A 14,209-nucleotide genomic window follows, 5' to 3' on the forward strand; every position below is an offset into this window, starting at 1 on the left:
AGAAGTACGGACCAATTTTTCAGAATAACCTTATTATAATTACAAAAATATTTGTTTTCAGTGAGATACCACAAATATTTAAAATACACATATTTTAAATTAAAAGAACAAATATAAAACATGTTAAAATTCAAAAGGCACAATACCTACCACCAATTGGTATGATACAAAGGTTATATTTGCAAGCTAGATTCACAATCTTAACTACATCATCATGACATGCTGTTGAAAAAAGAGAAAATAAATTAATCACAGAAACATGAATAAAATCTGGGTAATCCTGCAAAACATGGGTTTATAAAGTAAACTTCTCCTTTATTTACTCATTATTTACACATGAAATAGCTATATTAAAACAAAGTGTTCATTATTTATCTTTTTAACTTCATTTTTAAATAATTCATATTTACAAAATAGTGGCAAAAATGGTAAAAAACTCCTTTCACCCAGAAGCTGCAAATACTAACATTTTAAGTAACTATCGTTCAATTATTACCACCAAACAATTGGCACTGACAGAGTACTACAAACTGATCTGCAGACCTCATTCAAATTCGGCCAACTGTTTTTCTAACGTCCTCTTTTCTGGACTGGGATCACATTCTGCATTTAGTTGTCACGTCTCCCTAATCTTCTTTAATCTGAGACAGTTCTTCAGTCTACCTTTGATTTTCATGACCATGACACTTCTGAAGAGCACTGGTCAGTGACTTCACAGAAGTCCCTCAATTTGGGTTTGTATGTTTTCTCATTATTAAATTCAGGTTATACATTTTGGCAGGAATTCCACAGAATCTGGCAGGAATTCTACAGAAGTAAGGTGCCTTTCTCAATGTGTTACGTCTAGAGGTACATGAGGCAGACAAGTCTCATTTCTGGTAACACTAGCTCTTCATCATTTGGGTACATAGTACCTGCTAGGTTTCTCCACTCTAAAATTATAATCATTAATATGCATCTTGTGGGGGGAATATTTCAACTATATAAAAGTCATGTTTTTCATCATACTTTCATCCACTAATTTTTGCATCTGTTGATGATTTTTTGTTTTTAAACAAATTTTAAAGTACCACGTATACTATATGACATGTGAATTTCCTTTCTACTGTACATAACTGAAGGGCATCTTTATTAGTGTAAAAGTTATAAATAAAAACCTGACTGGAAAACACTCTAAACACCAAGCAAGAGATGCTAAGACTCAATCTGACCAGCCACAGGGCTTTAAGGAGGGGAACAACATTGCAAAAAGAGTATTTCAGAAAGATCAATCTTTTTATAGACTATAAAATAGCATGAAGGAGAAAGAGACTTGAGTAAAAAAAAAATGTAAAAATCAAGGATTACTTGCTAAGAGCCTGAAAAGAAAATAAGGACACAAAATATGCAAAAGAATGTCCATTTATAAATATAAAAGACTTAATTGTCATATCTCAAATTTGCTTAAAGCTAGGAATATAAATATGTCATTTGTATCATTCCAATTTTAAATAAAAATTCATTTTCAAGTTTTTAGACTAAGTTCACAAACCTTACTGTTTGTGGTAAAATTCTTACTTAATATTAATTGTTCACTAACACTTAATAAAATACCTGAAAATGTCTGTTAAAAACCTTTAACAAGGCAAAATTATGTCTAAGATGGTCACCTAATCAGAAGCTATCCCTAACCATGTTACCCTACAAAGTACTCCCCTCATCCCCTACCCACCTTGTTTTACTCCCTATGTTCTTACAGTCTTATTTTTCATCATACCACTTATCACTACTCAATACATTATATATTTGTTTATTGTTCTGTCCCTTCCCCTCCAACTATACTGTACAGCACCTAAGAACGGGGATTTTTGTTTTGTTCACTGCTTATTCTCAATACCTAAGAATAGCACATATTTCCATAGACCTAAAGTTTTGGTATTTAGATCACTGAAAATAATATATAAATACTAAATTTAATAAGTTATTTTTCAGTATTACTGTTTTTAAAAAACTTTTATCTTTATACACATGCTTACCAGACAAACTATATCATGAGTCACTAACTACTTGTCCAAACTAAATAAAAGAGAGCTAACCACACCGTCTAAAAGTCAGAATGGTGGCAAACCCTGCTGCAAATAATACCCTAAATCAGACAAGTTACATATACTACAAGTTCTTACTCTTTGACAAGCCCTAGACATCCTATTAAAGCAACATGTAAAAATCAGATTCAGATTACAGCCTAACTTAAAGATATCCAAAATGACAGATTTCTTGGATATGTGAATATATGTGGTAATATATACATTCAAACTGCAAGACGAGACAGCCACCTCCATTCCATGGAATATCACATTGTGTCAGAACTTGAATTTGTGCAAAGAAAAACTTGAACTTCATCACCAATAGGAAATTTACATTAAATTAAATAAAGACCTCAGTGAGTTGATAAGCTTTTAGGAGACAAACTATTTCCAAGAAGTCATCATACTGGAAAATTCAACAGAATGAAATTAAAATTATAAACTTGATTCAGGCACCAATACACTTTTCAGATAGATTCATGAGGTATGGGACAAAATGGCAAAGGGAGTATTTTTGAAAACTTAACTTTTCAAGAGAGTATGAAAGCTTAAAGGGACAAGGCACTTGAGGCACGAAAAATTTTAAGGTTATTGTAAAATTCCAGCTATGAACTAATAAGGCACTAAATGGGAAATTGGGATGGAAAAATAAATAGAAGGGCAAAGCTGCAAGGGAAGAATTTTGCAGCGTAAAGAAATCTTGGTGCAACAATCGACTAACTCTGTATGTTTCTAAAATCTGGATTTTTTAAAAAAGATTTTATTTACTTGTTTTTAGAGAGAGGGGAAGGGAAGGAAAGAGAGAGAGAGAAACATCAATGTGTGTTTGCCTCTCACATGGGGACCTGGCCTGCAACCCAGGCATGCGCCCTGACAGGTTCACAGGCTGGCACTCAATCCACTGAGCCATACCAGCCAGGGCAAGAACTTAATTATTTTAATTAATGATTTGAGTATGCCATTATTGATACTAATTTCATTAAGCTATGAAATTAACCAAAGATACATTTTCCTACTGACCTCCTAATATGGTATTTTTTTAAAATAAAGACTCATCATCAACAAAATCAATCATTAAAACCAAGATGATCAGATCAAGAAAGAACTTCATGACCTTTAGCAACCTCTAAAAAAATACAGCTACCTGTATATTTTTTAACTCATATGTTAAAATCAGATATTTCAAATACTAAATTTACCTAAAATTTAACAATACTAAATTAAGAATACAAGAAAAAGAACTTACTTGGCCATATAACTATATCAGGAATGCGATGAAAAATTCCTTCCCTGAGCAAAAATATCTCATGAAGACAATGACCTGTTTCGTGATTTTAAAAAGAAAATGCAAAAGCATCTTAAATTACAGTAAATTTAAAAATTAAAAATAAATAGCACTTATATAAAACTGCTTACCATGACCTCTAAATACTCGATCATCTGCTTCTTGTGAATATGAAATAGTAGTTTCTTTAAGCTCACGAAGAAAATCTTCATTTACAACAGAAGGAGGTGTATCACTAGGATTTATGGATACCTGGAAAATAAAATTGGTGTCTTTGGCTTATTTCTAGAAAATAAATTTTGAATACCTCTATTAGGGAGAATGACTATAAACTATAAAAGGTTTTAATATACAAACTAAGTCAGAAGCATAGGAAAATACCAAATAATATGTATGGAAACCAATTTTGCAACAGTAACAAATGGTCTGGTTAATGACACTCTGTAGCATGAGTTACAGAAGCCTTATGTTTCCTCATCTGCTCCCATGGCCCACCTTTTTCTTATTTCTAAGGATTGCAATCAACAGCAAGGACGACTGCGAACTCTCAATTTTCAATTTTAGATTAAGGAGACAGGGAGAAAGCTACATGACTTCTGCATTATCTACATTTTAACCTACAGATAATACTTAACATTTCCTATACCCCAATTGTTATTTTAAAATGAACAGCAAAAAGCCTCACAATATAAGTAATAAAGCCATTTTATATGAATGCTTTGAAACTCACAATATATTAACTTGATGCTTAATTTCAACTAACGAATAACTTGAAAAATTAATCTTTAATTTTAAACCTATGTGAACTTGGGCAAGTCACCCAACTTCTGTGAACTTTGGCTTCTGGATCTGTTAAATGAGTTTATCACTACCAAATTTATACAGCTGTCATTAGGACAAAGGTTAAAGGTGATTACTTTTGTGAAAAGCACTTAACATCATCTAGCATATAGAAGGAGATCTATAAATGGCTGCACAAATCAAATCAGCTATTAAAAAATCATGATATAGTATTTCAACAATAGAAAATATAAGAATATATAAAAAGTCCTGGCTGGTGTGGCTCAGTGGTTTGAGTGCCGGCCTGCAACCCAAAAGGTTACAGGTTTGATTCCCAACCAGGGCACATGCCTCAGTTGAGGGCCAGGTCTCTAGTTGGGGGTTTGTGAGAAGCAACCACACACTGATGTTTCTTTCTCCCTCTTTTCCCCTCTCTCTAAAAAAATAAATAAATAAAATATATTTTTAAATATGTATAGAAAAATATATGATATTTGCATAGACTTTTAGTATCTTATTAAGGATCTGTATTTAATTTTTCATTACACAGTTTCATTACACAGTATCTGTATCAAATATGTATTTTTTAAAAAATCCCTGGAAGTTCCAAAAAGCAAAATTTGAATTTGCCATGTGCCAAGCACTATGCTGAATCTATGCAAATGAAGTAATATGTAGGCATACACTGCTGCTATAGGTTATATGCAAAAATAGGTTATATGCAAATATCACAGCATTTTTTAGGAGAGTTCTGTGAATTCACAATTTTGGTCTTCACAGGGGTCCTGGAACCAATCTCCTGTAGGATTATTATATGAGTATAGTTATGTAATAAATATTTATTGAGTGGATAGTATAAGCCAGGCACTGTTCTACGCCCTACCTGGGAAGACAGTAGCGAACTAAACAGGAAAAAAAATCTTAACCTCATGGAATCTACCCTATAGTGGAAGGAAATAACCAATAGAACCCCAACAAAACATACAGATACTATTTTGTTAAATTACAGAAAACTGAAAAGGGCTCAAAGCAGGAAAAAAAAAACATATGTAAATAAAACTGGTGAAATGTCTGCATGCAGTATATAGATTGCATCAATGTAAAAAAAGTAATTACAAATAAGAGAGAGAATTAAAAAGATGAAAAAAAGAGACTTTTTAAGAAAAGTTAAAAGAATTTGGTTTAGGAAAGGAAGGAATTAGTTGTTTAGCCTCATTTAATTACTAGAATAAAATGTATCAGTGGATTTATGAATAAAGTAAGTCCTCACTGAATACCTACAGTCCTTAATAATAGGGTAGATATAATGGAGAACATAGTGTTAACTGTAGCCTCTGAACTTACAGAACTTATATCAAGTCAGAGGGACATGCAGAATACCATGCCACAGCAAATAATAATAAATAATAATCATAATAATATAAAGAAATACTAACAATTTCATTAGTCTGATATGCATACAGTTTAAAAATTTTCTAATCCTACTCTCAGAAAAGTGAAACTACACCCTAACAAGGTCAAGAAAATAGTAAGCTCTGTAACAACAACAACAACAAAAAATGACAAATGCATTAAAGCAACTATGACAAATTACAAAGATCGGTCTAATTAATTTAGAATTAAACACATACACACAGGGTTAAGCATATTAGTAGTCATTCGTATTTGCTTACTTTAGAGGTAGTTTTATGCTCCACATTTATTCCAAGGGTATTCTGGACCCATTCTCTAAAACTTGGCAAAGCCATACCACTAAGAAGGTACCTAAGGTACAAAAAAAGTAAAACATTAGAAAAGGTATCCTCATTTAAATTTCTACCTTAGATTTACTTCAGTAATGGTCAAATAGTTCCTATAAAACTGACCCTTTCATATGTAATCATAAGCTCTGAACAAAAACAAAACAAATAAAATCCAATTATCTAAAGGCCATAAACCAAAAGCAGGCAAAAGGGAGTATGCTTGGCAGAAGGAAACTGCACTACGTGAATTTCTTTGTTTTCTTTCCTTTTTAAACAGGCTTTGGCTTTAGGGAACCCCCCAGCTGGTACCACAAAAAGAAACCAAAATGCAGAAAAAACCCACAGTCTTCCTGGCTTGAACCAGGGGTTCAAAATACTTTTGAAGGGAGCAGTGCACCTAGGAAGTACAGGGAAATCACGGAAAAGGCGAGAGTCAGAAAGAGACATATATAAACTCTGCCCAAACATTTGGCTGACCTTGAATTACACATCTATTGAGATGTGTTAATAGATGTGCTTAGTACATCTGCAGATGTGCATTTGCTGATGCGAAGCAACCTCACTAAGCTTAAAACAACCGAATAGAAAACTCAGCTACTCACCACCACAGAGGGGAATTGGGAGTTTGAGATCAGTCAAGTTAATTGCTTGATGGGGGGGGGGGGGGGGGGGGNGGGGGGGGGGGGGGAGCCTCTTCAGAAGAATGTAACAAATCCAGAATCCAGAGTCTCTACAACATATCATTAAAAACATCCAAGATATACTCCAAAATTACTAGACATGAACAAATAAGAAAGTGTGATCCATAATTGAGAGAATGGGCCCCAAGTGGATCCAAGATACCAAAGACAGAACACAAAGATTCTAAAGCAGCCACAATTATGCTGAAGGACAAAAGTGGAAATATATTCCCAGTGAGTAACAGAAATCTCAGTAGAGAAATAGAAACTATAAAAATAACAAAATAGAAATTCTATAATTAAAACTCTGAAATAAAAATTCACTGAAGAAACTTAAGAGCGGATTGGAGATGTCTTAACAGACAGAGCAATAATACATATACAATCCAAAGAAAAGAGAAAAAAAATTTTAAATATAGAGATCTTCAGGGACCTAAGGAACAATACCAAAGGACTACCATACATATAAATGGAGGCCTAAGAAGGAGAGGAAAAACGTATTTGAAAAAGCAATGGCTGAAAGTTTCAAAATATAATGAAAGAGAAAAATTTAGGGATTTAAGGTCAGAAAACCTAAAGACGATAAATGCAAAGAAACTCACTATGTACAACATACTCAAAATGCAGTTAGAGAAGGAGAAAGAAAATCTTTAAAGCATCTCAAAAAACTGTACCTTACATACAATGTGATAACAATAAATATTATGACTGACTTCTCATCAAAAACAATAAGGTCAGGAAGCAACTGAGCAACATTTTTAAAGTGCTGAAAGGAAAAAAAATGTCAATCTAGAAATCTCTATCTTGTGAAAATATCCTTCAAAACAAAAGTGAAATAAAGACAATTTCAAATGAGAACAAAGAGAACTTGAGAGTCTGGTGCCAGCAGACCTAAAAGAAATGCTAAAGAAATTTCTATAGACTGAAGGAAAATATAACATGAAATATAAACTCAAATCTTCCAAGATGAAATATGTAATACCAGAAAAAGTAAATATGTGGATAAATTTATAAATGACTAGTCCTTAACTTGTTTAAAATATACAACCTTTAAAAAAGTATAACATCATATCATGGAGTTTATAATGTGACAATTACAATAAGAACAAGAAATAGAAAAAAAACCTGTAGATGAGCAAGGTTCTTAGACTTTACATGAGTGGTATTACATTTAAAACGCACAACAGATGACTACAGAGTGGGTGTGCTGTGAAAAAAACTAGATCTGCTACTCTGATTTTGTCTCCTACATCTTTCATCTCAATCCCTATTTAACAGTTTACATTAAACATCAACATTATTTCACCTATACAAGAAATCCTAAATTTTATATGAGAAGATAAATGCTGAAAACTCAAGTGCTTAGAGATCAACTTTTCAGTTTTAGAAATACTTCTCAGAGGTGGTAAAACATTAAATAGCAATAAATGCTAGAAATAAAAGAGATGAAAGTACCCTACCCTAGATTAGTGTTATAAAGAAGGCTGATACACAAACAGTAATAATCCAATGTGTCAGAATAGCAGTAATATAAGAGCTCTCTGAAAAGATCAAAACAAATTTCAAAATGTTTTAAAACAGCACTTTAAATTTTTTATTAAGTAAACACATTGTATACCATGTACCAAGCACTGTCCTAAGTGTTTTATATATTAACTTATGTATATTAACTTATAATATTGTGAGTCTGGTACTATTATCCCCATTTTACAGATGAGGAAGCTAAGGTACAGAGAAGTTAAATAATTCAAGGAATTAAGTAATTTATTTACTCAAGATCCTAGAGCTAGTAAGTTACAAAACCAGAATCTGAATCAGCTTATGAATGAGGCTTCAGTCTGTGCTTTCAACCACTACACACTGCTGCCTCTAGTCTGATTCTTCCCTTGCCACCAATCCAAGTGAGATCATTAAATTAAAGTCTTTATTAATGACATTTACAAAATCCCAGTAATTTTTTCCCACTATAATGTTCTTGCACCCTCTCTACTCCACTGCCCTCCCACACCCCACAAAAATTTATCACAGGTCAGCCATACAAAACTACTATACAGGATGGGGCAAAAGTAGGTTTACAGTTATGGGTATGAAAAAGTTATTCTTGTATTACTGTTTATTAATTACTATATTTTTTTCATATGAACTATAAACCTAGTTTAACCCTGCCCTGTATTACAGCTGTTTTATTTTTGTTTGATTTCATAATTTATAAAATATTAAAGTATAACATACATAAAATAAACAAATAAGTGCATAGTTGAATGAGTTTTTGCAAAGTGAACCTTCCAGGTAAGCAGCATTTAGATCCAGAAACAGAAGAACATTACCAGCACCCCAGAACCCCACCCCCACGCCGCTTTCAGGCACTACCTCCTTTCCTGAAACCACAGGAACTACTATACTGACTGCTAACACCACAGGGTAATTTTGACCACTTTTTGAACTTTATGTAAAAAAAATCATACAAAATGTATTTTTGTGTCTGTCTTCTTTTGCTAAATAATTTTTATTTGCTCAGTAATGTTTATGAGATTCATCTATGTTTAACATGTAGTTGCACTTCATTCATTTCCATGACTTAATTCTATTGTGTGAACATAGCACAATCTCTTTATCCACTATATTCTCTTTATCCACTATATTCTCTTTATCCACTGAGAAACAACTAAGCTGTTTACAGTTTTTGGTGCATGCAAGGACATTCTTAAACTTGTGCTCTGGAAAACGTGTTACATGTTTCTAATGAGTGCAACTATGTACAATTTCTAGGCCACAGTCTATGTGTATGTATAGCTTTAGTAGAGGCTGGTAGACAGTTTTCCAACATGTTTCCCATTAGCAGTTACAAAGAGTTCTATTTGCTCCATATCCTCCCCCACTCTTGGTGATGTAGTTCTTTTTAATGTGAGACATTCTATTGGTAATCCCTTAAAAAACTAAGTTTTAATTTCAATGATTACCTATGAGATTGAGCTTCTAACTCATATATCTATTTAAATATCCTCTATTTTCAATGTCAGTTCATCTTTTGCTCATTTTCCTATTGAATTAATACTATTTTTTTCACTTGTGTATAAGAATTTTAATATGTTCTGAACTCAAGGATGTATATATTAAATATTTTCTCTTACTCTGTGATGTCTTTTTCACTCTTTAAAAAGTCTTTTGATGAAATGAAGTTCTATATTTTAATGTCTAATTGATTCATTTCTTGGGTTAATGCTTTTTTTTCTGACTTGCCTGCCTCAAATTCAGAAAGTCATTCTGTATATTCTTCTACCAGTTTTGTAGCTTTAGCTTATACATTTAGATCTACAATCTATCAGGACTTGATCTCTGTATGTCACATGAAATAATATTAATTAATTTTTTTCCAAGATGGTAGTTAAGTCTCCCTATAGTTACTTTGTTTTGTTTTGTGTCTGTGTGTGTTTAAATTGAGAAGAGATTCTTTAGCAGTCACTATTTGTTCCAGACCAAATAACAAACCAACACTGACAACAAATCAGAAAAGACTATAAATTGCTCTTAACAGTTTCTATCCTGCAAGCTATTTAAAATGTTTCAAGTATAATACCTTTACTCAAGATTACTTCCCACTCGTTTCATCACAGCTCGAATGACTGCAAAAGCTTTCAGCAACTAGCCTCACAAAAGATAGCTAAAAAAGGCCAGTGGAGATATATAGCTATATATAGATATATAGCTATATATCTATATATAAACCCTGCACTGAAACTGTTTATAATAATGCAGCAATCAATATTTTGAAAGCCAGTAATGGGCCCTAACCAAAGAAATTTTTAATTGGAAGTGACAAAAAAACACTAATTTTGTTACATAATTTTAATGGTTATACAACATGGTCTGAGTGGATGTCACTTCACATTACACAACAAAAATATTACCTAAAATTCTCAAACCTATCTTTACGTAAAGGTTCACAAAATAAAAATGATACTGGAAAGGAAAAAACTAAACAACAAATGTCTTAATAAAGCAAGTTCCTTTTTTATATTAAAAATCATCAGGGCTAAAACCAAACAGTAGTATGTTTGAAGTATTATATAAAAATAACTTGTTTTTTCATAAATCTAAACAAACTGGAATGAAAGTATGGGACCATAACTAAAAGAACTAAAGACAGTCATTTGACATATCAAATAATCATTTTAGCTAAGGTAAAAGTATAAATCCTGGTAAGTTGGTTATAATACATGTGCTATTACATGTTAATAATGGCCAAACAAACAAACAAAAAAAAAAACAATTTGGAACTACTTGGTCTTAATACTGGGCCCTTACATTTTAATTGTAAAATTACTTTGGGTCTCTGTAAAACATAGTAGACCCTTGATATTCATGATGAAATCATATTCAGACTTTTGTGAATCCATTAATTCACAAAAATATTACCCATAAGATAAAAAGGTGATTACCTTCAAGATACTTGAACTAACAGAACAGGGTCACTGTTACTGTCATGTGTAAAATTTAAAACTGCATTCTACCGCTAAGATAAACACAATATATTTTTACATCTGAATTTACAGTATTTCAGATTTTGAAGAAATATCTTGCTTGGCAGAACCTTGCATGTAAGACTTTGTCCATTATCTAACATTCCAGCACAGTTCAAAAGAGTTCTATTGTCAGAATGAAAGTTTTTCCATTGTACTTGTTCTTGAATCTAATGTCTTGGGATTTGAAAACAGTATGGGAAGCCTGACTTAATAATCATAAAATCTAGCATACTGCTAGGGGTCCAACAGTCTTGTAAAATATCATGAAGTGAAACTGAAAACTTTAAAGTCAAACAAGTAAATGAAAGGAAAAGAAGTATTATAAGGAAAGTTAAAGCAGTCAGAAGTATTTAACATAACAAATAGCAATGGAATAACTTGATTATTATCATATTGTAATTTGGATTGACATCTAGAACTATAAATAAGCATTCATTTAACACTCATAAGACTTCTGCTCTTAAGAAACTTACAACCAGGCCCTGGCTGGTGTAGCTCAGTGGATTGAGCACAGGCCTGCGAACCAGAGGATCGAGGTTCAATTCCCAATCAGGGCACTTGCCTGGGTTGCAGGCCAGTTCCCTGCAGGCCAGTTCCCTGCAGGCCAACTCCCAGCAGGGGACGCACAAAAAGCAACCATACATTGATGTTTCTCTCCCTCTCTCCTTCCCCTCTAAAGGTAAATAGATAAATAAAATCTTAAAAAAAAAAAACAAACTTACAACCTAGTTCAGTCGAAGCTGTACATTTAACTTGCAGGTTGAATACACAGGCAGGAAACATTCAACTTCTACCAGAAACATGCTAAGAGGAAAGCCAAGTACCTACACCAGTTGTTGAAAGAGGTGACTACTGAATAGCTCTTTACCATAACTGAAGATTAGTTCGAGAACTTTAAAAAATGGTCTTTTTATAAAATATAAGATCAAATTACCACCTTCCTTTAGAACAAGATAGACTATCCGGCAGAAGATACAGAATCAGAACAAGCTTTTAAGACCGATAAAATCACTGTACAGAAGGAGAATGATAGCCAAGAAGGAAGTGCATGTCAGAATTTATGGTGACTAAAGACACACTCGCTCTGGGGCAGTGCACTGAGGTAACAATTGTTAAGCAATTTAATAGCCTTTTTACTACAGAAGATGAAACTTTAATGAAAAATTATGCCACTGAAAATACAATGTGCAACAAACCCAACCAAATTCTTGTCTTTTGAACACTAACTCGTGGAGTTCTGGCCAAGATGGATGCATACATAGGTAGAGACCCTTCGCTTCCCTGCACAACCAAAAGGATAACGACCAACCTGAAATCAACAAACAACCAAAGTGCCAGAAAATCTGACTGCACGGAACTCTAACAACAAAGAAATTTTTTAAAAAATCAATGAGAACTAGACTGGTAAGGTGGTGGACCGCACGTGCCAACCCAGGTCAACTTCCGTGAGGCAGTGGACCTTGGGGGCAGGGCTGGCTACCGGGCTCCAAGGGCTGCGCTGGAAGGGCTGACTAAAGGGGACTCAAGGGCAGTTTGGGGGGTAGGAGAAGCTCCCAGTCTCACATGAGAACCCAATGAAAAGTGAGAGCCCACTGAAAAGTGCACTAGAGACAGTAGGCCAGCCACACTGTTCCCTCTCTGGCCCCTCCCTCACAGGCAGTGCCCCAGGGCAGCAAAGAGGGTTGCCTTGAACAGTGAATACCAAAGGCCCCACCCCCCTATCAGCTGCCCCAAGACAAAGAAATATGGCCCACATGGAAGAACACAATAGAGCCTCAGAAAGAGAGCTAAGCGAAGAGGAGATCGCCAACCTATCTAATAGAGAATTTAAAGCCCTGGTACTCAAAATACTCACAGATCTGACTAAGCTTGGTCAGAAAATAAAAAAAAAAAAACAAATGAAGGATACCAAAAGTGAAATAAAGCAGAAAGTTCAGGGAACCAACAGTGACAGGAAGGAAACCAGGACTCAAAGCAACGATTTGGAACAATAAATAAATAAATAAATAAACATCCGACAAAATGAAGAAATAAGAATTTGAAAAAGTGAAGAGACTCTTACAAGCTGCTGGGACAACCTGAAACGTTCCAATATCCAAATCATAGGGGTGCCAGAAGGAGAAGAGTAAGACCAAGAAACTGAAAACTTATTTGAGAACAAATAATGAAGGAAAACTTCCCAAATCTGGCGAAGGAAATAGACTTCCAGGAAGCTTAGAGAGTCCCAAAGAAGTTGGACCCAAGGAGGAACACACCAAGGCACATCATAATTACATTAGCCAAGATTAAATATAAAGAGAGAATCCTTAAAGAAGCAAGAGGAAAGGAGAGAATTACCTATAAAGGAGCTCCTATTAGACTGTCAGCTGATTTCTCAAGAGACCTTACAGGCAAGAAGGGGCTGGAAAGAAGTATTCCAAGTCATGAAATCCAAAGACCTACATCCAAAATTGCTCTATCCAGTAAAACTTTCATTTAGAATGGAAGAGCAGATTAAGTGCTTCCCAGATAAGGTCAAGTTAAAGGAGTTTATCATCACCAAGCCCTTATATTATGAAATGTTAAAGGGACTTATCTAAGAAAAAGATGATCAAAAATATGAATAATAAAATGACAACAAACTCACAACTATCAACAAATGAACCTAAGAGAAAAGAAAAACAACGAAACAAAAACTAAGCAAACTAGAACAGGAACAGAATCAGAGAAATGGACATCACACAGAGGAATTTCAGTGGGGAGGGGGAAGGGAGGAATAAGGGGGAAAACCTACAGGGAAGAAGCAGCATGGTTAATAGGCATAAGGTAGACAGGGAAAGATAAAAATGGTATGGGAGACAGAGGACTCAGAGAACTTACATGTACAACCATGGACATGAACTAAGGGAGGGAAGGCTGAAGGGATGGGGGGCAAGGTGGAGGGGGGACAGGAGGGGAAAAATTGGGAAAACTGTAATAGCATAATCAATAAAAAATTTAAAAAATAATAATAAACATTAACTTGTGCTTTGTATAAATTAATGTATACAACCTTTGACATTAAAAATGACATCTTTCAAAAATGTACTTTATAGAAATCTGTGACACTAGTTCTGAACTTCACTGTCTGCACGTGAAACCAAGAGGACTACAT

General features: G+C 33.9%; 1 protein-coding gene across 2 annotated transcripts in view; it reads right to left on the reverse strand.

The window, feature by feature from the left end:
• The window catches only part of AGPS (alkylglycerone phosphate synthase), a 144,828-nt gene that overhangs the window by 87,367 nt on the left and 43,252 nt on the right, over positions 1-14,209 (reverse strand). For both annotated transcript variants that reach the window (XM_037044384.1, XM_037044383.1), the window contains 4 exons: positions 5,805-5,895; positions 3,483-3,603; positions 3,313-3,387; positions 151-222 (listed from right to left, as the gene is read on the reverse strand). In XM_037044384.1, coding sequence (XP_036900279.1) covers positions 151-222; positions 3,313-3,387; positions 3,483-3,603; positions 5,805-5,895 — 359 coding nt within the window. The remainder of the gene's footprint in view (positions 1-150; positions 223-3,312; positions 3,388-3,482; positions 3,604-5,804; positions 5,896-14,209) is intronic.

This window comes from Sturnira hondurensis, unplaced genomic scaffold (genome assembly GCF_014824575.4).
Source record: "Sturnira hondurensis isolate 20B ecotype Veracruz unplaced genomic scaffold, ASM1482457v3 Scaffold0004136, whole genome shotgun sequence".
NCBI lineage: Eukaryota > Metazoa > Chordata > Mammalia > Chiroptera > Phyllostomidae > Sturnira > Sturnira hondurensis.